At 41.4% G+C, this 25,061-nt stretch overlaps 1 protein-coding gene across 12 annotated transcripts in view; it reads right to left on the bottom strand.

Moving 5' to 3' along the window:
* Window positions 1–1,379: 1,379 nt before the first annotated feature.
* Window positions 1,380–25,061, bottom strand: part of STARD13 (StAR related lipid transfer domain containing 13) — a 300,043-nt gene continuing 276,361 nt past the window's right edge. For all 12 annotated transcript variants that reach the window (XM_046909814.1, XM_015278497.4, XM_040703684.2 and 9 more), the window contains 9 exons: window positions 23,634–23,807; window positions 21,417–21,576; window positions 15,958–16,156; window positions 13,680–13,887; window positions 12,637–12,751; window positions 11,648–11,869; window positions 9,510–9,727; window positions 4,833–5,009; window positions 1,380–4,462 (listed from right to left, as the gene is read on the bottom strand). In XM_046909814.1, the coding sequence (XP_046765770.1) occupies window positions 4,345–4,462; window positions 4,833–5,009; window positions 9,510–9,727; window positions 11,648–11,869; window positions 12,637–12,751; window positions 13,680–13,887; window positions 15,958–16,156; window positions 21,417–21,576; window positions 23,634–23,807 (1,591 nt within the window). In that variant the 3' untranslated portion in view covers window positions 1,380–4,344. The remainder of the gene's footprint in view (window positions 4,463–4,832; window positions 5,010–9,509; window positions 9,728–11,647; window positions 11,870–12,636; window positions 12,752–13,679; window positions 13,888–15,957; window positions 16,157–21,416; window positions 21,577–23,633; window positions 23,808–25,061) is intronic.

Here is a 25,061-nt window from a genome sequence, read left to right as displayed (position 1 = left end):
CCATGGTGAAGTTGTTACATGATCAGCCTGCCAACCACCTGTCTCAATAAAGCCCTTGTGCAGATGTGGCTGTTGCAGATCTAGTAAGGAGAGCACAACATGGCCAAGCTAAATTCCCAAAGAGTGAACGGCCCATGCTCTACAAGTGCTGCTTGCAAGATCACTCCCTGCCTCTGCTGTGTCACTATTGAGCTGAAGTGACAGTATCATTTTTCATCCTCTCCTACTTGATTTGCAGACTGCAGCAGTCTCTTGTGCAGGTCTTTCAACGTTTCCATCTCACAGCCATTTCAGTATGTCCAGCCTGTACTCTCACCTAACAAGTACCCACCACTTCCAAGAGCAACATCTCTTAGGCATGCTAAGATCATCCAAGACTGACACTAATTCTGCAAAGCAAGTTCACCAGACAGAAGGACGCGTTGCTTGTGACCTCTGCAAGAAGTTACAAGGAGGATGATGCCCAAGAATTCAACATCATGAAGGCTGCACATACCAGGAGCTGAAGCATCTGTGCCATAAGGGTTATGATGGCCTGTTTGTCCTGACATCACTACTGGTGAGTGGAGATAAGAAAGGAATTGAGAACACATCACATGTTGTAAATTTTTTTGCAAGAAAGGATGGACATACACAGCTGCTCACCTTTATTATGGCAGAGAATTAGTGAAAAGTGCTTTCTTTTAGTACAAATTATAATACTTAGCTTTCTGTAAATGGTGGGACATAAAGATTTATTCCCTCCTAGATGACCTCTCATAGCTGACTCCCTACTCAGCATCCAGTTTCCTGAGATTCCTTTTCTTTTGATAATTAAATACAGTTGGAGAGATACAGGCCCATCCAGAGGCCTGAATAAATTCCATCTGTAGATGATATGTGTAAGACAAACCTCAGGAATTACTATCCTGTTGTTGCACCATTTTTCTCCTTGGCAGTGGTGGATTTGAGACAGCCAGCATCTGAGAATGTGAACCCAACCCCATCTCCAATGACACTCTCACAGATCTCCCCATTATTTATTGAACATGATGTAGGTGCAGAAACATGGTTGAATTCATAATTCATTGGAATCAGGGGCGTAAGTACTGCTGGAGACCTGAGTTTACCTTTCTCAAGTCAGCCCTCCAACTTCCTGGCTTCTTTGGAAAATACTTTCCTCGTATCTTATCCTCATATCCTTCATCTTTGCCATGAAGTTCTGGTGTGCTTATGATACAGGAGAAACATGGTAGACAATAATATCACTTTGAGCTCAAAGCAGTTATTGAGGTCCTGTATCAGAAAAGCTTAATGCACAGCAGGTTGTAATAAAGAAAGCAAGGCTACATATTTTGTCCTGAGCCAAGTGGTGAAATGAACACATCGAACAAATGTCATTCTTTAATGTATGCAAATTTATTCAATTCTGCAATTATTTATTTACAACTAAATGACTGATACCAACAGATGAGGTAAAAATATGAGGTATTGATATGAATATAACATTTCAAAACATAATCATCATAATGTATTCAATGTATTCTCAACGGCAATGTAACAATAGTACTGTGGTAGCTGAATGGTAGACATGGCATAATGTGCATTTTAACAAGAACGTATTTCATTGATACACGGCTTAGAGATGCTGGGAGCATAAGACAGAGCTTCTGCAATGGTAGGAGGACAAACCCACCTTGCTAACGGTGGCAGTGGCACAGGGCCCCTTCCAGCTGAGTGATGAGTTCTCAGATAGGATAAAACCACTGTCCAGGTTTTCCCTTCATTTCCTTCAGAATTTAGTGTCAGACAATTGCCGTTCCCAGAGTCAGAGAATCTGCGTCCATTGATACTGCGGCACAATTGTATTCATTTATGCAAACTAATGTAGCAGAAGCACTCTAATTGCTCCTGTTTTGGAAAACAGCTGGTATGAAATCTGCTGCCATGGCTACAGGCATTGATGGGAGGAGGTGCTGCTCCTTGGGATCGCAGTCCCAACCAATGGCAGCAGGGGAAAGGCTGAATGTGGGCAGTGGGTGGTTTCCATGGCTGCCTGTGGCCTTTCACGTGGGGAGAACAAGGACCTCATGGCGAGCACATAGGGTGCAAGTGCTCTCGCTCATCTCTTAATACTTAAAAACTCCCAATATTTGCATGTTGCAACTGCTGTTGCAACTTGATATTAGGAAGAAATTATTTATAGTGAGGGTGGTGAGACACTGGACCAGGTTGCCCAGCAAGGTGGTGGGTGCCCCCTACCTGGAAGCATTCAAGGCCAGGCTGGATGGGGCTTTTGGCAACCCGGTCTAGAGAAAGGTATTCCTGCATATAGCAGGGGGGTTGGAACTAGATGATCTTAAAGGTCCCTTCCAACCCAAACCATGATTCTGTGATTGTTGGCAACAAACTCAACACATGAGCTCATAGGCAACCAAGCTCCCTGATCCTGTGCGTTGCTGGGTGAGACAAAGAGTGCAGCAGCTGACAAGGGATAGATGCCAGTGACTTTTGCAGGGACTTGCTGCTCCATGGTGGGACCGTGCTGGGTCACCCTGCCACTGTCCACCCCACCAGCACAGCCCTTACTCATGTGCACAGGGACACGTGGAGCTATGCTCTACCTTCAACTGTCTACCCACAATCCCTGTACCCAGGGCAGATTCACCACACAAGCAGAGCTACTGCATGGGAAACCTTCTCCATAAAGTTGATCGGGACAGAAGACTAGCTTCCTGTAGGAAATGTCTCCCATTTCACTGACCTCATACTAAATCTCAGTGGATTTTGCTGGAAGGACTGAGCTAAAACATTGGCTATGAATGTCTCAGCTGGTTTATGCAGCAATAAATAAAGACAAAGTGAACAAATGCGATTAATGAAGAACAATAGTAACAGGCTTGTACATTCTTATTGAATCATAGATGTAATATCATTTTTGGTCTTAGGTTAGTTAAAAACAGAAGAGAACCCTGCCTCAATGGTAGCATCAACACATCATTATTATGACTTTTAAAGCATTCTTCCATTAGCAAATAATAGGTCCCTGAAAATGAAACGGTATAATAGGCTTACATGGCTCCTACTCCTCATAGTCAGGGGCTGATCCTGCTCCCACCAATGCCTATAGAGGCAGGACCATGCAGATCAGTGCAATATAATACAAAAATGCTTGCTGTTACTATAAAAGCAATCTTCCCAAGCATAGTCTGCATTTAATCTTTTACATCTCTGAGATGTGTTTAAAAGCTTCAAAAAGTTTATTTATTTTTATAGGAAGAGTACTAAAAGGCGTGGTGTTCATCCGTACATCTTTGTGTCCACTGGATGTAGAAAATCTGCTTTGGAGCTTCTCAGTAATTAGCCATCTCTATGGATGAAGGAAAGTACAACACAGAAACACTTCCTCACAGCCTAGATGAAATGCTAAACAAAAGATTTACAGCTTATTAACTTACCAGTCTGATTTCAGATACCTCAGTACACACAGTGTTATACTGTACTTGCTAAGAATGAGCAGTTACACTGAACACTGACATAGCGAGGTTCTCTAGTGACAGACAGACCATTAATTAAGGCAGTAGCTAAGTTTCCAACATTTCCTTGTACTGACAGTCACAAACTTTCTGCAGCTGAATATAAATGGCCTTCAAAATGTCTCAGTTACACTCCATGCAGTGTACCTGTCAAAACGGATCCGCTCGTTACTTTTTAACCTACAGCCACCTCCCTCTTCCTTAATTCTCTTAATTCTTCTACATCTATTTCTAGGTACCTTCTTGTAGCACACAAACACAAAACAAACCCGAGAACAGACGTTTCTGTTATCACGCAGGTTATGCCTGGTAGCCCTGTGATAACAGCAAACACAGCTTATGTAGCAGTGACACACTAAGAAACAAGTGACAGATTCATTTACGGTCCAAATGATGCAAGTGACTTCTAGAAAGCACTGAGTTATATACAAAATAATTAATTTATACATATACATATATATATATAGATGTAATATAGATAAATATATACATACTGTACACAATTTATGTACAATTAAAATATGCTTCTTAGAAGCCTTTAAATACCAGAGTTATGTAACACACAAGTCATGGCAATAGTATGGTTTTAAAACAATAAAGATAAAAGGTCTTTGAAGGAAATTTTACTTCAGCAATTGAAATTAATGCAGAAGGGACGTGAGAGGCAAAGTCTCCAGAATAAAAGAACTTTCCTATAAAATTCCTTTTTCACCTTTGAACAGACCTGGGCCTGGTCAGACTTCTATAACCCCAAAAAGATCTCTGCTTTCTGTCTTCCTGTTCTCTGCCATACCCCGATTTACACGTACACATTTCCACAAACACTTCCTCAGATTTTCGTTTCTGGTCCCTCAGCAATCAGAGGCTGAAATGAGTTTCTGATCCTGGCAACTTCTGCTGCACACAGATGTCCAAAGCCTTTGTTATACCACTCTGGGGAATGTCCTCTGAAGAAACAAAAAAAGATGCAGTTATTGAGAAACCCAAATGCACAAGAGCTATACTCCACAGGAAGGGTCTTGCCATGCTCCCTATACTCTGCTACCCATGGTGCTGTTGGGGACTCTGAGTACTTGTCACTGTAGGCAGTGCTTCCTTGCAGTAATCAAACAACCAGATTTAGTTCTACGATCACATCATAAAAACAGTATATGCTGAACATAGAAATGAGCCTGGTGGATAGAAAAGTCCACAAGAGGACTAGAAAGAAGCAAAGCTATGTTGTCTATGCCATCTGCTCCCAACACCTCCTCTCTCTGAGCTGGAGGATTTTGCCTCACTGAATGAACATCTGCATTTTGCAGACAGGATGCTTACTTTAGGTCGATTCTGCAGATATGGGTCAGCCTGGCTTTTCCTGAGCCACATGGCTCTATCAGGTACTGAGAGTCCATCACGATGGCTCGCACCGCTCCCATAAGAGGAGCCTCTTCATGTTCCACAGAGATGGCAACCAGCATGCACGTTCCCCTTGGCAAATCTGTCCTCCACGTCCTGCAGCAACATATTCAAGATTGAATCACTTTAGTAACTAGCCTTTTGGAGACACAGAACAGAAGTAAAGTTACAGTTTGTTTTTTTGCTAATCCTTGTAAGGCCAGGAAGCCATATCCTTGTAAGGCTGATGACAGAATATTGCCTCTAAATAAATGCAGGGGAAAATAGAAGAGTGGGAGAGGAGACATATTTAAGCTGAAATACACTGCTGGCACAAGAACATGGACAGACTGGACAAGACTGAGGCAGGCAACTGGCAGAGGGCAGGTAGCCACAAAAGCAGCACAAGATGTCCATGAGAAACCAGGGGAGTAGGAAACCAACCAGCTCTCAGAGGCACATTAAGTGACTTTGTCTATGGAGTTGTTGCCTGTTATGTTCTGTGAATTCCTGAAGGAGTTTCATGTTACAAGTCCATTGGGATTGTTGCTCAAAACAGGATACTGAAATTTTATCAAGCTCAGTCATTAGATCTCCTCCCAGAAATGTATTATTTTTAATGGTGGGTGCCATAATTTTGCTATGAACTGCTAGGAGGTTAGGATATTTTGGCATAGAATGAGGCTAATTAACCCCCTGAATGCTCACCTTCTGAACTGACTCAGGGACAGATCTTGCAAGCAATGCTATCTACACTGTTTTCCTGAAAGTCAATGTCCACCTGGTTTTGCTGCCCCCTTCATGTTGAGATTCTGACTATGAGTTGGAACAGCTGATGCTGCTGATGGATCCAGGTCGAAAAAAATTTGCTTCCCTCCACAGGGATTTTGTAACCGTCATATATTAGAGACATGACACAGCCATTTGCAGACAGACAGGCTATCACTCTGCCCATACATCTGACTCCAAACAAGCTGAATTACTGCAGGACTGAGAGGTCAGATGGTATGCAGCACAGTAATGGCTGGGATACAGCACTACCACAGTGACATTATAACCACTGGAGTAGGCATCAGCTCATTTTTGTAAGCTTTGGAAAGGCCATAAAGTGAGCATCAGTCATCCAGCAAAGGCTGAAATGTTGCACTGCACCCATGCAGACTATTACAGAGCAGCAAATACAGTGTAGTACACCAGAAATTCTCACTGGCTCCTGCAACTCTCAGAACACATTTTCAGGGCATCTGGATTTAAAAAAAAAAAAAGCATCCTTACAGTTATGCAATTATTCAGTCAATGATATGAATTTACAACAATCTTGGAGATGTTATGTATAAGTGCAGCATGTTTTATCAGGGTGTTCTACTGCTAATATCCACTGATGCGCAGCAGCTGAGGAAAGACTCCTCATGTGGCTGGTGGTAATTTCGTGATTATATTTGCCATCACACACTCCAAATAGCAATGTTGAAATACAGTCTTTAATGGTTAATTTCTTGCAATAGCCAAAGGTTGAAAATTCATGTTAACTCTCTTAGGAATGATAATGAAGTTGAGGCTTCCTTTCCTTAGGCAGACTTTGGTTTTTCTGTCAAACAAACACCTGAACCAACATCTAAGTATCCCAGAGGGATGGATCACCCAGGCACAAAGGTGGTGTCCATTTGCTTCAGTCCTCCTGTCACTCCAGAAAGAGACACTTCCATGGAAAGTTTCTCCAGTGCTACATAGGAAGAACCAACATGCTTCTGCAGGCCCTGAAAACAGCGTATTTCTACCTCTTCTCTCAAAAAGGTCTACATTCTATGTTCTCTTTCCTCACAGGAAGAAAGGAGCATTTTCTTTCACCAACGTTACAGAACTATTGAGCAAATTTTACTTGGGAAGAAATAATAACTGTGAAGTTTCATGAACACATCACCACATCTGTCAGCCAATTACAGATAGGTATTTTCTTATTACCAAATTTCAGGCTGGCCTTTTAAGACGTATTTTTGTTTTGAGCATCGTCACTTGTCTCATCTTTTCCATCTCCCAAGTTTCTAGCCTCTCTGACAGGCTGCAGATGCTTTTTACAGGTTCAGGAGATCGAGACTTTAATACTTAACATTTTTTTCTTGTTCTGTTGGCATTCTCTACATTTCCTGGTATCTCACGTCTTTCTTGTCTGCCTGGAATCTCACAGGATAGTCTGTATTCTTTTCCTACACTGTGGAAATAAGAAATTTCCACTGCACTGCATTACGTGCATCACCTTGCCACAGACTGTCTGAGATAGGGATTAAGCTGCCCTGGGAAGCTGCATGCTTGAGCAGGTGAGCAGCTTTCAAGGACTGATGAAGTCTGGGCAGCAGATATTTTAACATTCTGCATTTTTGACATGAAATTGAGCTGCCATTCAGGAAAATATAAAAAAAAATACCGATTTCACAAAGTTTTGCCTGTGTACGTACATCAACGAAAATGATGAGTTATTCTTAGGAGATGCAACACGTGAAGAGGTCTCTCCCGTGAGATGCTGAGCCGCCACCTCCACAGCGCTAAGCTGTGACCACACCATTGTGGTAGTCGTGTGACACTTAGTTGTGTCATTCCTGAAGTAGAAAACTATGTATATCTGACTTTGCAGAAGACTTACAATTGCTATTCTTGGTTCTACGGATTTAGGCTGGTTACCATACTTCTCTAAATATCTGCGAGAATAAAAATAGGTATGACACCTAACTCACAGACATGCAGTGATACTTAAGTAGCGCTAAACGCTTGAGCAATCTTTAACAAAAAGTAATGAAAGTTCAGGGCAGCTGAAAACTGCCTCAGATCTGAGGCATATGAAGCACCGGCCCTATGCTCCTACCCTTATAATATTCTCAAGGGAGCCTAATCTCCTTGTTATGACTGCCAAATCAAGAAGCGAAGAACAATGAGGTTTATCCTTCTACAGCCAGCAGTTTGACTGGAGAGGGGAAAACAGCAGTCTGTTAAAATATATTTATTCACGTCCCCAGAGGTGATTTACAATTTCACTGTTCACTTCCTACCAGTCATAATGTATCAAATTGACTGTGATATCTCTGGCTAACCTTGCTCTACACTTAATGATATAAATCAAAAGAGATAAACAATAGAAAGTGACAGATCTGCCTGATGGCTGTTTCCAGACCTCAAAAACCCACCAGGATTCAGTTTTATGACGTATATTTCAGTCCTTGGGGGTCATTCTGCGTGGGTTAGTGAAAAGAGCAAGGGCTTGATGGCAAGATTTCTCTTTAACTGATGAGACTGCACAGCAGGTCTTTAAAGAACAGGTCTTTAAAAAACACCATGAAACCTAACAGTGAATTAAGTGGCAAATAACAGGACAGAATTATGGTCATCAAAACCTCCCTGCCCCTCCCAGAAGCTCTTCTGGGTGCTAAACAGAGGGTCAAATTTATCACTTGTATAAACTGATAATATATAAGAGAATCAATTATGAAATAAATTAATTTAGCCCAATATTCTGCGGGAAGGCAAAGGAAATGGAGTAATGGGAGGACTGGTTTTCACATTATGAAGTCTTACAGAAAATATTTCAAAAATCTTCCTCCAAGAGTTCCAGTAATTCTTCCCCCATTCCAACAATATCTGCTTGTTATCATTCTCCAAGAGAATAATGAAGTTCATAAAGGAGTTGTACTATTCAAATTATATTTTATTGGGCTCATCCTTTTCCGTCAATCTTTGTTCCCTTTAATACAGTTCTGACTCACTGGACTATTTTCATTTTCAAAACTGCTTAGTATTTGTCTGGCACATCATTTTAGTCAAAGAAAGCAACGACCGAGAATGGGAACACACAAAATCATCCTGAAATAAGTAACTGCAGGACTGACCCTGCAAGTGAAATATGCCAGCAGCTCCACAATAGCTCCTAGCAAGAAAAGGGTAGGGATTTCAAAGGCAGGATGTACATAAGAGGAATATATTTTTGTCTGTTCTGTATGGGCACGTAGACAGTGGTAGAACTGAGGCTGAATTTGGAATACTGATATACAGCTATACGTCTCTTTGACAGATCTCATCCCCTGAAAACAGTCAGAACACAAATCCACTGTCCCTGTTCATTCCCACACTATAATTTTTATGGGTTAGTGTTCCTGCGCTTCTTGGTCTACAAAGACTTTAACCTCAAATCTAAAATAACAACTTATATAGAGGCTGTATAAGACCCTCAGCTTAAAAGCATTGCTATCTTCTTCACTAAAAGTTTAGCTCTTAAACATGAAACACTCCCCAGAGGACAGCAAAAGCAATGTAAAAAACAATTGGGTTCTGTTTGCACTGTTTTGACAACAAACAAAGCTAAGAGAACGGCACCTATTATCAGACATCTGTTCTAAGGAATAAATGATATTTATGGCCTCAGGAGTATGCGCTGCTCAAATTACATCAGAGAAAAGGTCAGCGTGCTCTAGGTGTATAATTTTAATTCAGTTTAAGAAATAAATGCTGCTGCCCAGAAGTAAAGTTCTTAAAGCACAATTTACAGATGCTAAGGCTGAGGTGAGATAGGAGCAGATCTTGCTTGTCTGCATTGCAGATGGCAAAGATATCAGAGAATTGCCTTTAGCTTACCTTAGAACAACGAAATCTCTTACGGGATGGGGAGCCATGCTGTTCAGAACATACTGGTAAACTTCTGTCTGCTTGTCCAGGCTCTCAACCACCTTCCACTGCAAGAAGTCCTCATCCCAAAGGTGACGTTCTCTCAACACTCGGTTCAGGACAACTGATGGCGGGGCTTCAACTTCCACTGAGGCTTTCCAAAGCCTTAGAGGGTTCCCATCCCCAACCTGAAGGAAAGCAGCAAAGAGCATAAAACCTCATGCAAATATATGCAAATACTCAGCAGAGAATAAATGAGGACAAAATCTTGGTATGGTTATCTGACTTGAGCTTAAGATGAAGCTTGAGAGCATGCAAATTTCCCTGCTAATCGTCACTATTATTGCTACTGCTGCTCTTCGCATGTAAAAATGTGTGCATACTGGTCCTGGATGGAAAACCAAAGTGATTTAATACTTCTGCTTTCACACCAATGTATATCTGGACCAGTTCTCATACCAGTGAACTGCTCTATTATTTCTGGTGTCACATACACTATTTTAACCTCAAGCAACCCAGGTGCAGTGAAGAATATGGATGTGTAAAAGTGACAACAGATGAAAACGCAGACTGAAACACTGCTCTGAAACAAAGCTACCACCCTGGGCAACCTGATGCAGTAGCCAGAACTGAGGGTCAGCTTGCTGAGTGGAAGAACAGAACTTGAAGGAGCAGAAAATAAGTTGATTCACTTCTGTGTCAGATACACAGGTGTTTCCTCCTCAAAACAGCTGCAAAAAAGTCTTGGGAAAGCACTTCCCAAAGAAGGAAAACATAAGCTACTTGCCAGGTCTTGTAGCTCATCGATACTGTTACACCTTCAGAGCAAGCAATAAGGGAGCAGAAAGTGCTGGGATATGTGCAGTATGAATATCCCAAATTCTTCATATGCAGCATTTCGGTGTGGTTTTAGGGCTGTTGTATTTCAGGCAGCAAACGAGCCAACTGTATCTTGCAAGACTTGTCTTCCTACCCCTCCCAATCCTGGCATCCTCACATACAAATTCCGGTGCTCCAGAAACCCCCAGCATCTCCCAGAGACACAGAATTGTGTTCCCAGAATCCCAGCTCCCACCTTTCCCATCTTAAGTTACTTCATGCTGTTCTAACTCTTCTTCCCTATAGATCTCAGTTCTCCAGTCCTCCCACCCTGGTCTTCTCCTCGTCCTTTCTTCAGTCCCCCATGCCCCTGACTCTACACATATCCATGCCCCACTCCCCAAGATCTCCCACTCCCACATCCTACTCCCACCTTTGTCCTGCTCCTCACTCTTAAACCTCCCACAGTACCTCTCCAGAGAGTTCACACAGAGAAGCTGACTACTAACCAGAGTAATTGTGATTTCTCAGTGCTAAGAAACGGATTGCACTTAACAGGGAAATGCTGCCTCCTGTCCCCTCACCACCCAGACTGCACACTCCTTCTAGTGCCCTTCACAGTATCACAGAATGGTTGAGGTATGAAGGGACCTCTGGAGGCCACCTGGTCCAGGAGGAACACACAGAGCAGGGTGCCCAAAGCAGTGTCCAGACCACTTTGGAAGATCTTCAAGGAGGAGATCCCACAGCCTGTGCCACCTGCACTGCACAGAAGTGCTGCCTGGTATTAAGAGGGAACACCCTGTGTTCCAGCTAGTGCCCAAGGCCTCCTGTCCCGGCACTGGGCACCACTGAGCAGAGCCTGGTTCTCGCCTCTTGGCACTCTCTCTTCAGAGATTTAAGAACACTGATGAGATCTCCTTGAGCCTCCTCTTCTCCAGGCTGAGCAGTCCCAGCTCTCAGCCTCTCCTAGGAGGAGAGGTGCTCCAGTCCCTTTGTCACCCTGGCCCTCCATTGGACTCTCCCGTATGTCCAGGACTCTCTTGTACTGGTGTAACTACTTTCCCTACAGTGCCAGTGCCATAGTCAACCCTACCCTCCACCTTCCCACGTTAGGCATTCTGATGTGTGGGCCTCCATTCTGTTTTTATAATTCCAGCAGCCCTGGACTATCACTGCCTCAACAGATGAAAGGATATATGTTTAGTTATGCAAGTCACTGGGTCCCATAGCTAGGCTGTATTTTACTTTTGGTTGTTTACCTTTTCTTCCACTTCTCTCCTAATTACCTTTTTGTAGGCGAGTTCTGTATTCTCCATACTGGAACAGGTGACCCATCCTTTGAATTTCTCTTTTGCTTCTTTGTGGAGATTCTGCATGAGACTTTCAAGGTACATCTGGTAGTTCCCTCCTTCCTCATCCACTTGTTTCCCAAGTTCATCCAGGGTGGGAGAATGCACTTCTGCATCGATGTAGGAGTTTCGGGACTGAGTGACCATCTCATGTGGGACCTGCATCACAGAAGTGGGGGAAATCACACAGGGAAAATCTCCTGCTGAGAACTTTTCCTTAAGGCAATGCTTTCTAGGCTGATGGACCACTTAGCATCCAATTGCAATGAGCCTACAGTCAGTAAAATGGATAGCTATTTTTGCCTTACTGAGAAATGAAGGCAATATAATGGAACAGTCAATGGGTCAGAATAGCACTACTCATGCAAAACCACATTAGACAGATCGGCTCTGTGACAATACAATTAGATTACTCCTCTAGTCCCCAAAAATGTTACTTTGTGCTTCTAGGGAAGGGAGTTACAAGCACTACCTCTCCTATACCTTCAGTGAAAGCAGCTTAAGGAATGACTACATCTCCCTGTGTGACTTCAACGTTATCGCATGACACAAAGAAAGAAAATGCATCAGCTCTTCTTTTTGAGATGGGTTAGTTTTAATTCATGTACTAAAAGCTTTACAATGAAATGAAATGTTAAAACAGTACATTTTGGTTTTAATTAAACTAAGATTTACTAATCTTTGAGTTGAAAACCGCCGTGGAATAATTACTCTGCATTTTTAATAGCTGCATCTTCAAATGCTAGAAGGGAACAGTCATAAAGAAATGAGAGAGATAAATTTCAGATGGAGCAAGTTTACAAGTAAGTGAGGCACCATCAATCTCGGTGCTAATGCAAGATAGAGAACGCAAGCATAAACATAAATACTTCAAAGGATGCAGCATTATGTGTCCATGAATAATGCTGTTTGAGTCTCTCACTCACCTCAAAAAGTTTGTTGCATTCCATTATCATGTGAGCAAGTCCCTGAGTAGCTGCCAGGTTTTCACTGAGATCCTTCTGATCTGGCTTCCCTGTTGCATATTTTTTCTGGATTACTCTGTAATTGAATTCAGTATCTCAGGTAAAAAGAGCTGCATCTTTTCAATACAAAAGCAAATATAGTGGCAGGATGTTCTTAACACCAGAGCAAAAAGTCTATCTTTAACTTTTGTTTATCACAAAGATTGTTCAGACCACTGGGCCTTTTTAAAAAGAAAACTGTACCTAAAGTATTATTGCAGCAAATATAAAGCAGAAAAGACTATGTATGTCCTGCATTAGGCACTGTATATCTTGGAAAGGATTTCTAACAGGCACAGTGCTACTGCTTAAAGTGCTTGCTCAGAAAATGTTACCCATGTACACAATCATAAATCTCAGTGTATTCTAAATCAGACAGGAAAAAATGTCAGAAGGGACATCAAGTTGGGACCACTTATGTTTAGCAGGCCTATGTCCTGCTTAGTCTACACTCACCGTATCATACATCTTCTTAACGTGGTCTGAAATAAACTCAGCGATACAAACGGGATCAAGATTTCCTGATCTGCCATCCCACATTTGTGCATCCTGTTCTTTTAATAAGCATTGCACTTCATTTCTGCAAACATCCACTGACTGAAAGACTGTGTTCAAATCCTTCAAAACATGAGCTATCTTTGACTTCACTCAGAAGAAAATCAGGCTTTCCCTTCACAGAAGCCAACACTACTAACATAAAACTCACTAAGACATCACTGAAAATTTGCATGAAAGGTCGGCACTTGCATATTCACACTATGCAGACAAACACCCTGCTGGGCTTCCAAAAACATCTTCAGTGCATGTGCAAGAGTGCTTCTGGCTCTGCAGTGTCTGCTTTCCCCTCTTGCTGAAGCCATGCCCTGTGTAACGTGTCACAGAGAGCAAACACTTCAAAGAATTTTACCCTGTATGCTTTTTTGTGTCAAGGCCAGGCTTATTTATAGGGTTAAGAAGAAACTTACCTCGGAGAACTTTCTTTCTTCACTATATTGAGATGGAAGAGGGAAGGGGCCAGACAAACAGCTATGTTCATAGGAGTCATCTGATTCTCCTCCACAGAGGTGACGTCGCTCAGGAAGCACAGCAACGTCTGCAAAACGTCCCTGTTCTCATCTGACATCAGCATGATGGCTGCCTGCACCGCCTGCAGCCGCTGCTCCTTGGGGACATCTGCAGCAAAGCAAGCGATGTTCAGTGGGGTTAACTGCGAGATCAAAGAACTGGCTGGAAAGGCCATTTCCCAAGAAAGACACTGAATTTCATTTAAAGCTTATGGAAGGAGCACTTAGTTGCTATTTGTCAGGTTACTTTTGCCCCTTGGGAAGACAGTTCAAAGTTCCGAGGGGAGCTTCTGAAAAATACTGAAGTGCCCTACACTGTAGCACAATTTAATGGAAGCAGTAAGGGATATGCTTAAACAGCATCTCAGATTCACATCTAAGACTACTGTAAGTTTTCTCAGTTTGGATTTGGAGCCTTCCTCTCCATATTACATACGCTCTGTACAACTGAAGAATAACAACAAAAGTAGATTTACTGTACAGGGAACAGCCAGCTTTTAAGCTCTGCCTGTTAATCTTGCACAAGCACTTTATTTTAAAAGCTTTCTGACACGAATGATAAACTGAACACAGTGCAATGCCTCTGATTTTCAAGAAGCTTCAAGGCCAGGTCTTTCTGGGAAGTCAGAGGAATCTCTGCCTCTCATCCCATAGGTTTGTAAACATCAGGCAATGAAGGGCTTTAGGGAAATGGAGAAAGTTCCATCAATGCTCAGCCATATAGACTGCAATGCTAATCTTCTCTTCCCCGCTCCTCTGTGTTATAGCAAATCAAACCATTTTGGGCACATGAAAAACATCCTGGATATCTGAAAAAGATGTTCAGTAACTCCCAGAGAACCAGAGATCCCTTGCCAATAAACTAAGAGAGGAAAAATCCTTTCTAACCTCACACAAATAATTTGTTAAACAGGATGAATGGGAAGAAAACGTCCCAGCTACAAATTTATTTAATTGCAGACATTATGAAATCCAATTGGTATCCCAGCAATTTTGAACATTTTTCTTTCCATGAAAGGGATTCTGTCAGTACCATCTAAAACAGAAAAACATATTTGTTGATGGTCATGGGGAAAAAAAACATTGCTACTTGTTTTTAATCCAATCATTGTTTTCTGTTGTCAACAAAAGCCCATCTTTTCCTGTTCTCATCTCATTCTAAACAGACATATAATCAAGACTTTCTGAATTCCCTCAAAGTACTGTTGTAATACAAGAATATTTTTCCAGGCCTTCTTTTTTTACTCTCACAAATGTATAAAGAGTTAATTCAGACTTCTCACTGGAGATCAGTGCAGAGTCAGCCCATGCCCCCTTCTACAGCATCTTTTGTTGGCTGGTAGCACTGTTTCACTGCTCAGCCTGGGATTCTTTCTGGCTACAGACCTAATAACACTGATGGCATTGAGATCTGCCATATTTCGGTGTTGTTTGTTTACAGTCTCCCTTATGCCAAGATAGGACACTCCAATTTTCATCAAGCGATAGTTTAAAAGCAATTTGTTTCCAAGGACATGTAGAACACGTCCTTTTAAACAACAGTATTCTCCTTGGTCACTTCACTGATGGAAGCAATTGTGATTGTCATTTTATGAGCACCAATAATTCCTGTTTCTTTTATGAACGAGCTCACTGATGTGCGTGCAGGCAGACATATCCTTATGCTGAAATGAAAGCAAGAAATCCTTGACTTTTTTATTTCTTTGTGAGATCTTCACATAAAAGCTTTACAAATAATCAAGTCACAGCAAGGAACAGACTGCACAGGCATGCATTCTCATGGGCATAATACTCCTCCGTGCTCAAAAGACTCACTTATATTTAGAATGTGCATGAAATGGGCTCACAGTTTAAAGAAATGAGGCAAAAAGGGATGTCTTTTGCATTTTTAATGTTCACGGACAGTCTGTCTTTCTGGTGTCCTCCTGACTGCAAGGTTGATACATTCAAAGCTTCTTAAGATTTGTAAGCTCCCAATGTTTTGCCAATGAAACCTTCAGGCAGTTCTAAAAATCTCTCAGTTAAGGATTTGGAGAGCAGAGATGTTCTTTTATACACGTCAGAGTTGAGCAGAAAGAATCCCATTCAGCGTTAACACATCAAAATCACTTACAATTTATTATTACATAACTTACAATAACTTTGAGTTGTAAACAGTAATAAATATTTTGCTACTTACATTGGTAGATGTGTAGAAAAGTCTCTCCCAGCTTACTTGTGAGGAGAGGTTCTGGCAAGTCACGGAAAAATTGCTTTACCATATCTGCCACATCATACGCTGACTGGTCTTCATAGTTGACGTTTTCTGGGGAGCTCTCATTCATCTGACGCAGGGCCTGGATTCGAGACTTCACCCCAGATTTTCGAAACAGACCCACCTAAGAAGGTGCCACGTGGAATGGGGCAAAAAAAAACCCAAAGTTACTTAAAATATTTTTTTTAATTCCTTTCTATGGGAGGTTTTGATTACAACAAAAGCTACGCTTTGCTTACTTTACACTAGGCCAGAACAAGAGGAAGACATGTAGATGCCACAGCTGTGACTTGCCTATGGTCTTGTACACAACTGCATGCTCTGGTGGTGGGACTGCAAGAGTTAATCACACTGCAGATCTGTATCAGATAGTAGATGGAGCATTCAGAGTGCATGTGGTTATGCTGTTGCTTGAAGAGTATAAGCAAGATGCTTAGCTGATATAAATCAGCATGGCTTGCTTGGCTTTGGAAGCTGTCTGCTGATTTACTCCAGCTGAGAATCTTGTTCCTCATCTTTATTTGAGTATATATTTTGAAGACTAACAAGAAAATATTATGCTCAGCTAAGTAATAAATGCTGTGGCAATAGATCAGTACATCCTGGTTGAGCTTTCAAATCAAGACCAAATCTATTTTTTCCCCTTCCTGCTCTCTGCTTCCCCCAAATTCCACTGAAAACCCCAGTCTAAAAGTAGAGGCTGCAGAGGGATTATTTGTGCAGTGTCACTAAGATACATTTTTATCTTGTTTGCTTTCTGTTCTAGAGGAAGTGGTAATTCTTAAAATGAGGCCTGTGAGTGCCTTCACAGCGGTGCTGCCCTTCTACAGAAGTTCTCACAAGTGGAATTCCCCTGGGGCGAATTCCTGAGCCTGAACCACATTATTTATTCCGAGTTTACAGGCTTTCATTTGGGAAGTGTTAGCACTGTTTTGCCTTCATTTTTTGCAGGGGAAAAGGTGAACTATTGAGAAAGATCTATAAAAAGGCACATTTATGGCTTGGATGTCAGCTTCTCTGTGTCCACTGTCTCACTCTTCAGCCTTCCACACAGTGTATTCCACCAAGTAAAAAGTGTAAAGGCAAGGAAATATGCCCTTCATCCTTAATCCTCTCCCTTCTGCCAGCGCAGAGGTCACCTGGGTACATGCTCATCCTGAACTGCCTCTCTAGAACACTTCAATCATAAGGTACTTAGGACTTTTGTTAGCTTGTACATTAATAGCACAGATGACACGAATCACACGCTGTGCAGCTCTGAGAGGGGATGTATTCGTTTATATGGAGATGAACTATTATGCCAGACTGCAAACAGTGGCAGTGAGCTGCTTCTCTGTATGCCTTCTTATTTGTGAATGCAGTGTCGCTCGTGATCTAAATTTATATGTAGGAATTAGAGAAGCAGAGTTTGCCCTCTGTACATCCTGTGTATTGTATCTCCCTTCACAGGTGAAGCTCTCCTTAGTTTTAACACAAGGATACAAGAAAGAGCATCTGGCTCTTTTCATTTGGTTCTCCCTTTCCCTTCTTCCTTTCAAATCCCTTTTCCTCATAGAACTGTGTTCTGAAGACACAGAAGGACATACGTTAATCCTATCCAAATAATACAGTTTGGGTATGTGGTAGATAAATGTGAGAGCAAAAGCTCAGTTCACTGCTTTGATGGAAAGCATTCTTGCTGGTATAAAGAAGCTTTAAAAACTTCCAGCTAAGTTTGATGCGAGAAGTCAGACATCAGATCTCACCAGTGCAATCTCCTGCTGGACATCATTCTGCTACTCTCGACCCCTGTTTTTGTTTAATGATATTCATCTGAACTTTTTTTGTTTTTGAAAAATTCATTATTAATCAGAAGAGAACCAGTTCTTCTCTTGATAGGAAGAGATATTTCATCTCTGTTCTTCAAAATTATAGACTCATTCTATAAATAAAATGAGGCTATAAATCCAGTGATTTATCAGTGATTAGATTGGTCCAATCTCTTTATTATCCTCATGCTGTGGATCATCTGCCCTGCAAGCAGCCATATGATGCATGACAGAAATAAAGATGCAGTTGACAAAGGCAAAGCAGTTTCTACTTCCCAAGTCGAAACTGAGTAATATATTCTACAACTAACGGTGAGGATTCTCCTATCATCTTTAGGCATTTTGGTGTCAGAAGCCAGATCTTACAATGATTTACAGCAACCTCAACTTTACTAAGTGTAGAAGTTCTGACGCCTATTCAGGACTTGAGATTCCCTTCTGCAGTGCACAGAACAGACACATAAACAAGCTGCTGGGAAGACTGGAGGCTGCTTAGACCTCTGGACAGGCATTAGGAGATTTTGAATTAAATGGAAACAAAGGGAATGACTTTAAAGCAGAGAAACTGAGTTGCCTGGAGGTTTTTGGCCTAGAAAGGTTTTTGGTGGAAGATATTTTAAATTGTCCTGATTTGTACTTCACTTTCTATTCCCAATTCCACCCTGAGGGGAAACTCAAGCTGAGCTGAAATGACCCTTCACGTAGCTCTGATGCTTCCCAGCAACCAAACCCTCCCTCCTGGCACAGATACTTGTCTGAGACTTCCCACTGACACTCCTTTTGACTGCCTCAAATCTCTTGAGAGCTTTTCCCTTCTCTTTGGTATTACTCTCCCTTTTACTTTCTTCCTTGTTTACTCCCTGGTCTTTACTTTTTCTTCCTACTGCTCTACTACTTGGCTGATTGGCCCATTCCTGTCTCCCCGTCTCTTTTCCTCACACTTAGAAAATTATCTCCTCCTCCAGTCTCATCACTGATTCTAGGTTTGCTGCCTCAGTGTTTTTCTTACACAGGGTTTCCCAGCTCAGTCCACAGAAACAGCTTAACAAAGAGATAACCAGGTATGTTAGCTCCTCAGCATATTTTTTTTCACTTTTCTCTATTAATCTTCCACTTCCATCCTCTACCAATGCATTTTCAACAAGGTACCCATCCCACCCCTTGACTCCTGCACTTCATGTTGTAAGACGGATCTCATCTCACTTCACTTTCAACACCCAAGAGGTTTGACCACTACATGGTCTCTTTGTAGTCAATAGAAAGAAATGATAAGAAGTTCCGCCTATGTCTCCCCACATGCTGCAGAAGGAAACAGATGTGATTCACAGCTAGACATTCAATTTTCAGACTTCCATTCTGGGGAAGATGACTGTTACATAACATCACAAGACACATATGGGACAACCAGATGATCAGAAGCAGCCAGCATGGGATTATGAAAGGCTGGTCCTGCCTGACTAACCTGATCTCCTGTGATAAGATGACCCATTTAGTAGATAAGGGAAAGGCTGTGGGTGTTGTTTTCCTGGATCTCAGTAAAGTTTCCCACAGTATTTTCCTGGAATTACTGGCTGTTCATGGCTTGGACAGATGTACAGTTCACTGGGTGAAGAACTGGCTGGATGGCCAGTGCTTAAACAGTCCTAGTGAATGGAATTCAGTTCAGTAGGCAGACAGTCAGAAGTGGCACTCCCCTGGGCTCACTACTGGGGCCAGTTTTATTTAGCATTTTTATCCATGATCTAAATGAAGGGATAGAGTACATCCTCAGTAACTTTGCAGATAACACCAAGTGAGGTGGGAGTGCTGATGCGCTTCAGGGCATTAAGGCTCTGCAGAGGGATCTGGGTAGGCTGGATCAACAGGCGGAGTCCAATTGCATGACATTCAACAAGGTAAGTGTCAGATCCTGCATTTCAGTAATAACAACCCCGTGCAGTGGTACAGGCTTTTAGAAGAGTGGCTGGAAAGTCACCCAGCAGAAAAAGACCTGGCAGTGCTGGTCAACAGGTGGGTGGAAATGAGCCAGCAGTGTGCTCAGGTGACCAAGGACAATGTCATCCTGGCTTGTATCAGAAATAGCATAGTCAGCAGGACAAGGAAAGTGACTGTGCCATTGTATACAACGCTGGTAAGCCTGCACCTTCAATACGAGGTTCAGTTTTGGGCCCCTCACTACAAGAGAGGTATTCATTTTCTCAAGCGTGTACAGAGAAGAGCAACAAAGCTGTTGAAGAATCTAGAAAACAAGACTTCTGAGGAGTGACTGAGGAAAGAGGGTTAGGCTAGAATTAGAGTAGAGGAGGCTAAAGGAAGATTGCACTGCTCTCTACAACTACTATAGCTACTTGAAAGGAGATTACAACAAGGAAGGTGTCAGTATCTTTGCTTAGGTGACAAGTAATAGGATGAGAAGAAACAGTCTCAAGTTATGCCAGGGGAGGTTTAGCGTGGATATGAGGAAGATTTTCTTCATTGGAAAGGACTGCACTGGGAAGTGGCAGAGTCCCACAATTCGGAGGTATTAAGAGATGAGTAGGTATGGCAATAAGGGACATGATTTAGTGATGGAATTCAGTAGGTGATGTTGTTAGTTGGACTTGGTGATCCTGAAGGTCTTTTGCAATGAAGATTCTATGATTCTATAAACATTACAACTTGCACAGCAGACAGAATAAGGATCAGAAACAGAACTGACCACTTCCACCCACACCCTGTTTGCTCAGAGTCGGGAACGTCTGCAGGCTAAAATGCTGGTTGCTCCTTTTGAACTTAAAACTATCTAGGAGCAGTTGCAGAAGAGGTTATATGACATGATGCCAACAATAGTAAAGAATTGAACTCAGTGAGCCAGGGGGTTTCTCTCAGCCCTATGTTCATCATTCTTAGGGGAAGAAGAATAAAGATATGATGACTATGTCTTTGCTCCGTAAGTAAAGGGAATGAAAACATCTGAAATGCTTTGAGCTTACAGGCCCCTCTGCAACTGGCTTGCTGCAGCGAAGAACGCTATAATAGGAAATGTACCATAATGGCTTTGGCATTGAACCCGTGCTGACCCAAATCTATCTGGATATGTCTGACTTTGTCAACAGAATACTTGGAATATTTTGCTGAGTTTGCTCTCTGTTCTTGGACTTTTCTTTCTTTGCTAAGTAAATAAAACTTTTTGTACCATATCTTGTGAAATGGTGAATGCATTTAACTCTTAGTGGCAAAAGTGAAGCATAAGCAGTGCAGATACAAGTAGAAAATAGGACTCCTGAGCTTCTTCCAGGACTGACTCAATAGACATGAAAATTTCACATTATTCCTATAGGCATATCATTGTGGACAAATCATCAGGACTGTTATATCTACAAGAATTCAACTAATTTATTGAATACAAATTCCAAAATAACAAACGATCAGTACTGTTACCAAGTATCAAATCAGTAGAAGAGATCTGGGCCCAGCATGAGATATAAGACTCTTCATTCAAATAATTCTGGTATTAAGTACAAAAAGGTTCACCACTGTTTGCTTAGAGTGTTTTTATAGAAAAATCAACCATATTCCTGGTAGGAAAGTTCTCACCTGATCTAAACAGTTGCCCCTTAAGTAATGTAGTGCTTGCTGAATGCTTTGGGGAAGAGGCTGTCCTGTTCTCTGGACATGAACTATCAGAGGCACGCCAAAGACATTTTTGTCCTTGTAGTCAGGGACTTTCATCCGCTTCATGAACTTTGGTACAGACCTGAAAATTGATATGAACAGAGTGCACGAAAATATTTGAGTATTTACAGAGCATTTCTGAGTAACACTGCCAGCAGAAATTGGTAACGGGGACCAGTTCCTATTTTATAAAGATGATCAAGTAATTTTCAACATGCAATAAATCAACACTTTACAATCTGTATAATCAATGGACATCTTAACAACTTTTATAGGTAGTTGGCCTCTGGCTCTAATATATAGCATAACAGTCAGCTCTAGCAAAACAGATTTACTGTACAGTTGTCACCCAGCTGAAGCCAACATAATTTAAAATATCTAATAAGGTCTCAAAGGAATGGCACAGCATAGTGGAGAGGGTATCTAAAAGGAAAGGAAGTTCAGTTCTCTAGTGCATTGAACCGTGTTTTATAGTATTAGTTACGTAACTTACTATTTCTGTTGTTGAACAATTTACAGTAATAAATGATGGTGGGAAATCCCTATGTGTCTGATACATCCCTGGAGTCATACAGTTGATTTTAGCCAAGTTACTTAAGTGAAGCTGTTAAGCTTGCTTTCTTCTGTAACTGATGGTGAAAATGAAAGAAACTGGATTCCTTCTGAGAGTAATGACTACAGAGGAATTTAAAAAAAAAATAATGAATATGACCTGAATATGATGACGATTTTCTTTTCCGTGTGAGAAGGAGATAAAACTAAGATTAAATGACCTATTGAAGGAAAACAGCATATAGATCTAAGCTATTTATAGGGTCCCACTGCTTCTAAATTCGTAAGTGACTGTTTATACAAACTGAAGAAATAGTGGTCAGGGAGAGAAACCTCAGTACAAACAGCAAGATCTAGAACTTGCTGTATTCTAATCTGCCTGTTTGGTGTTGCTTAAAGTGAGACTCGTCTCAGCACAGACATGTTGTCAGCTAGCCAGAGGGAACTTCACCGAAAGAGAACTGCAAGCTGGGGGCTCATCTTACTGAATTTTAGCTCTAAAAAATTGATTTCAGAAAGACTTCGCAGTCCTAACTGCCTCTATAACCAATGTGGAGTGAGGCACCTTCAGAGGTTGACCCAAACCTTCTGGCTTGGATAGAATGAGTTGCCTTTGAGGTTGCGTGTCTTCTCCCACTGACCACAGAGGCAGCCAACCTGACTCTCAATTTTTTGGAGGGGCTGATGTTTTTGAGGTGGTTCTCACATGTAGTCCCCTGTATCTATTTCTCCATTTCTGAACACAAACTTGTCTTATTTAGCACACAGAAGAATCCAAGACAATTTTGGTGAAGTCTTTTGAAAGTGGAAATCACAATGTAAATGTCAAGCCATATTGTTTTTGGTCACAGAATCCATGTATTAGGAGAAAAACATACTTTTCATTATTTCTCAGATACTTATAATCTCTTGTCTATGTTCATTTCTGTTCCAGGCTACCTCAGTCTATGCAGTCCATCAGGTTCACTACGTTATTATACATGCAGATTTCTGTAGCTGGTTGGATACAAAGGGGCCATGTTGTCACCATTCCTGTCCATCTTCCCCTGACTCCGCTGTCCGAATGACCAGGTAGGTGTTACAGCTGTTACAACTACAAGCTCACTTTCATGTAAGTCCAGACCAAGGGTAAAGTGTGTCTCTTTCCATTTGTACTCAAAATCCTTCAAACTGTTCTAACTGTTCTCTTAAAGCACAAACAAAACAATATCAAATACATGAAATACTATCAGCAGATGTTTCTTTTTGAATCACAAAATCAATTCTGGGGAAGACTTATTGTAAACACTTCCTCCTTGCAATCACTCTCCTCCTACTCCTGTTTATTTTTCTGGAACACAAGCATTGCTAGAGAAGCTGAGGTTGTTTCTCCGTTAAGAGCACACGAATGAAGTCAGATCTCCAGGATCTGACTAGGCCACTGAGTCACTAGGTAGCAACAGATTAAAAGAGACAGTTTCAAATGCTACAATTACTGTCAATTGTACCTCCCAACTGTATTAATTCAGTTCACTATCACAATAATAGAATTAGGAAAAACTATTTCCTTCTAAATATATCTCTTTTCCAGTTACTGATGGTACTCACCAGGTCCAGCCATGTTTGTTTGACATGGAGTATTTTTCCATGATGGCTGTAAGACGAAGTAGAGAGAATTTCTGCAGCAGATTCAGCTGGGCTGCTGACTGATTACTGATGTGAAGTGATGCGATGGAGTGGCTCACATGATGAGAAATTTGGAAACTATGCCATCGTAATTGTCTTTAGGAAAAAAAATAATAAAAAAAAAAAGGAAAATAGAAAAAGAGAGAACTCTTAATTGGGTAGAAAAAGACAGTACACTGTGAGATAAGGAAATGTACAAAACATACAAAAAACATACGCACATTACCATGCATGGTGTGTCAGCTGAAAGAAAATATAGCTTGGAGGCATACAAAACAATGTTTTATCTTTTTATTTTGGAAATATTCAAGCTTTTATTTTTTTTTTTACATTAGATTCCCAAGAGGGTGAGGGTCTCCTACATGTATTAAAAGAAGGAGTGTGACCTCTTAAACCCATTAGCCTACACACTTCAATAGTATGTGGGAGTTCCAGATTAAAACGTTCTCTTCCTGACTCAGAAATGGGATTTGATGCCTGGTCCCTTACCTCTCAGGAGACCAGTCTAATCACTGAGGTATTTGTAGATGAAGTTCTCCAACTACCTCTATTTTTAAATACTGGAGGATTTTTCAGAGAAGGGATTGAACGCTGAGTCTCCCTAGGTAAGAGCCATAACCACATACTGAGACACTCACATCTTCTCTTTATTCCAATGTATTTTCTTTAAATACTGTATGTATTGAAAAAAAAAAAAAAAAAAAACCACCTCCTTTCAGTTTCTTGTTTTGCTGAACATGAATTCTGGCACAATTCCTACAAACTTCGACACAGCTTATTTACTTAGCAGCTTACCCAAGTTCACTTGCTGTGACAGTGGTGAGCAACCACGGGCAGCAATAAACTATGGCATGGAAAGGTTCTCTGTGAGGATTCAAGACTGACTGCAGGTCAGAAAGTAACAGATACTTGCTCTGCACAGGTACTGCTTCTGCACACACAAACGCACAGCAGTATGGACCCACAAAGGCCTTAACCCAGAGCCATGTTCCCTTGGCTCAGCAGAACTCATCCTGATCTTTTATTAACAGGTTAATTGTATACCAGGTATGTAAGAGACTGGGGCAGAGTAGGGAAATACTCTTTGTGAACAAAGGGACACATTTTTAAAGTAGACCAGAGCCTAAAAAGGTGCATGAGACTACTGACACATACACACTGGAGTACATAATTTGAAAAACAAATGGAAAATAAGATTCCAAAATATATACAGTATCCTATTATGTAATTGAATATTATGGATCAAGAGAGAAAAAAAAAAACCCTTTAGTTTGCCAATTCTCCACTGACTGCACTTAAAAAATTCCATAGAAGGATGCAATTTCTACAGAACTCCCACACTTTCCCTGG

The sequence above is a fragment of the Gallus gallus genome, chromosome 1 (genome assembly GCF_016699485.2).
Source record: "Gallus gallus isolate bGalGal1 chromosome 1, bGalGal1.mat.broiler.GRCg7b, whole genome shotgun sequence".
Taxonomy (NCBI): Eukaryota; Metazoa; Chordata; class Aves; order Galliformes; family Phasianidae; genus Gallus; species Gallus gallus.
This window is presented reverse-complemented; position numbering and strand designations above follow the sequence as displayed.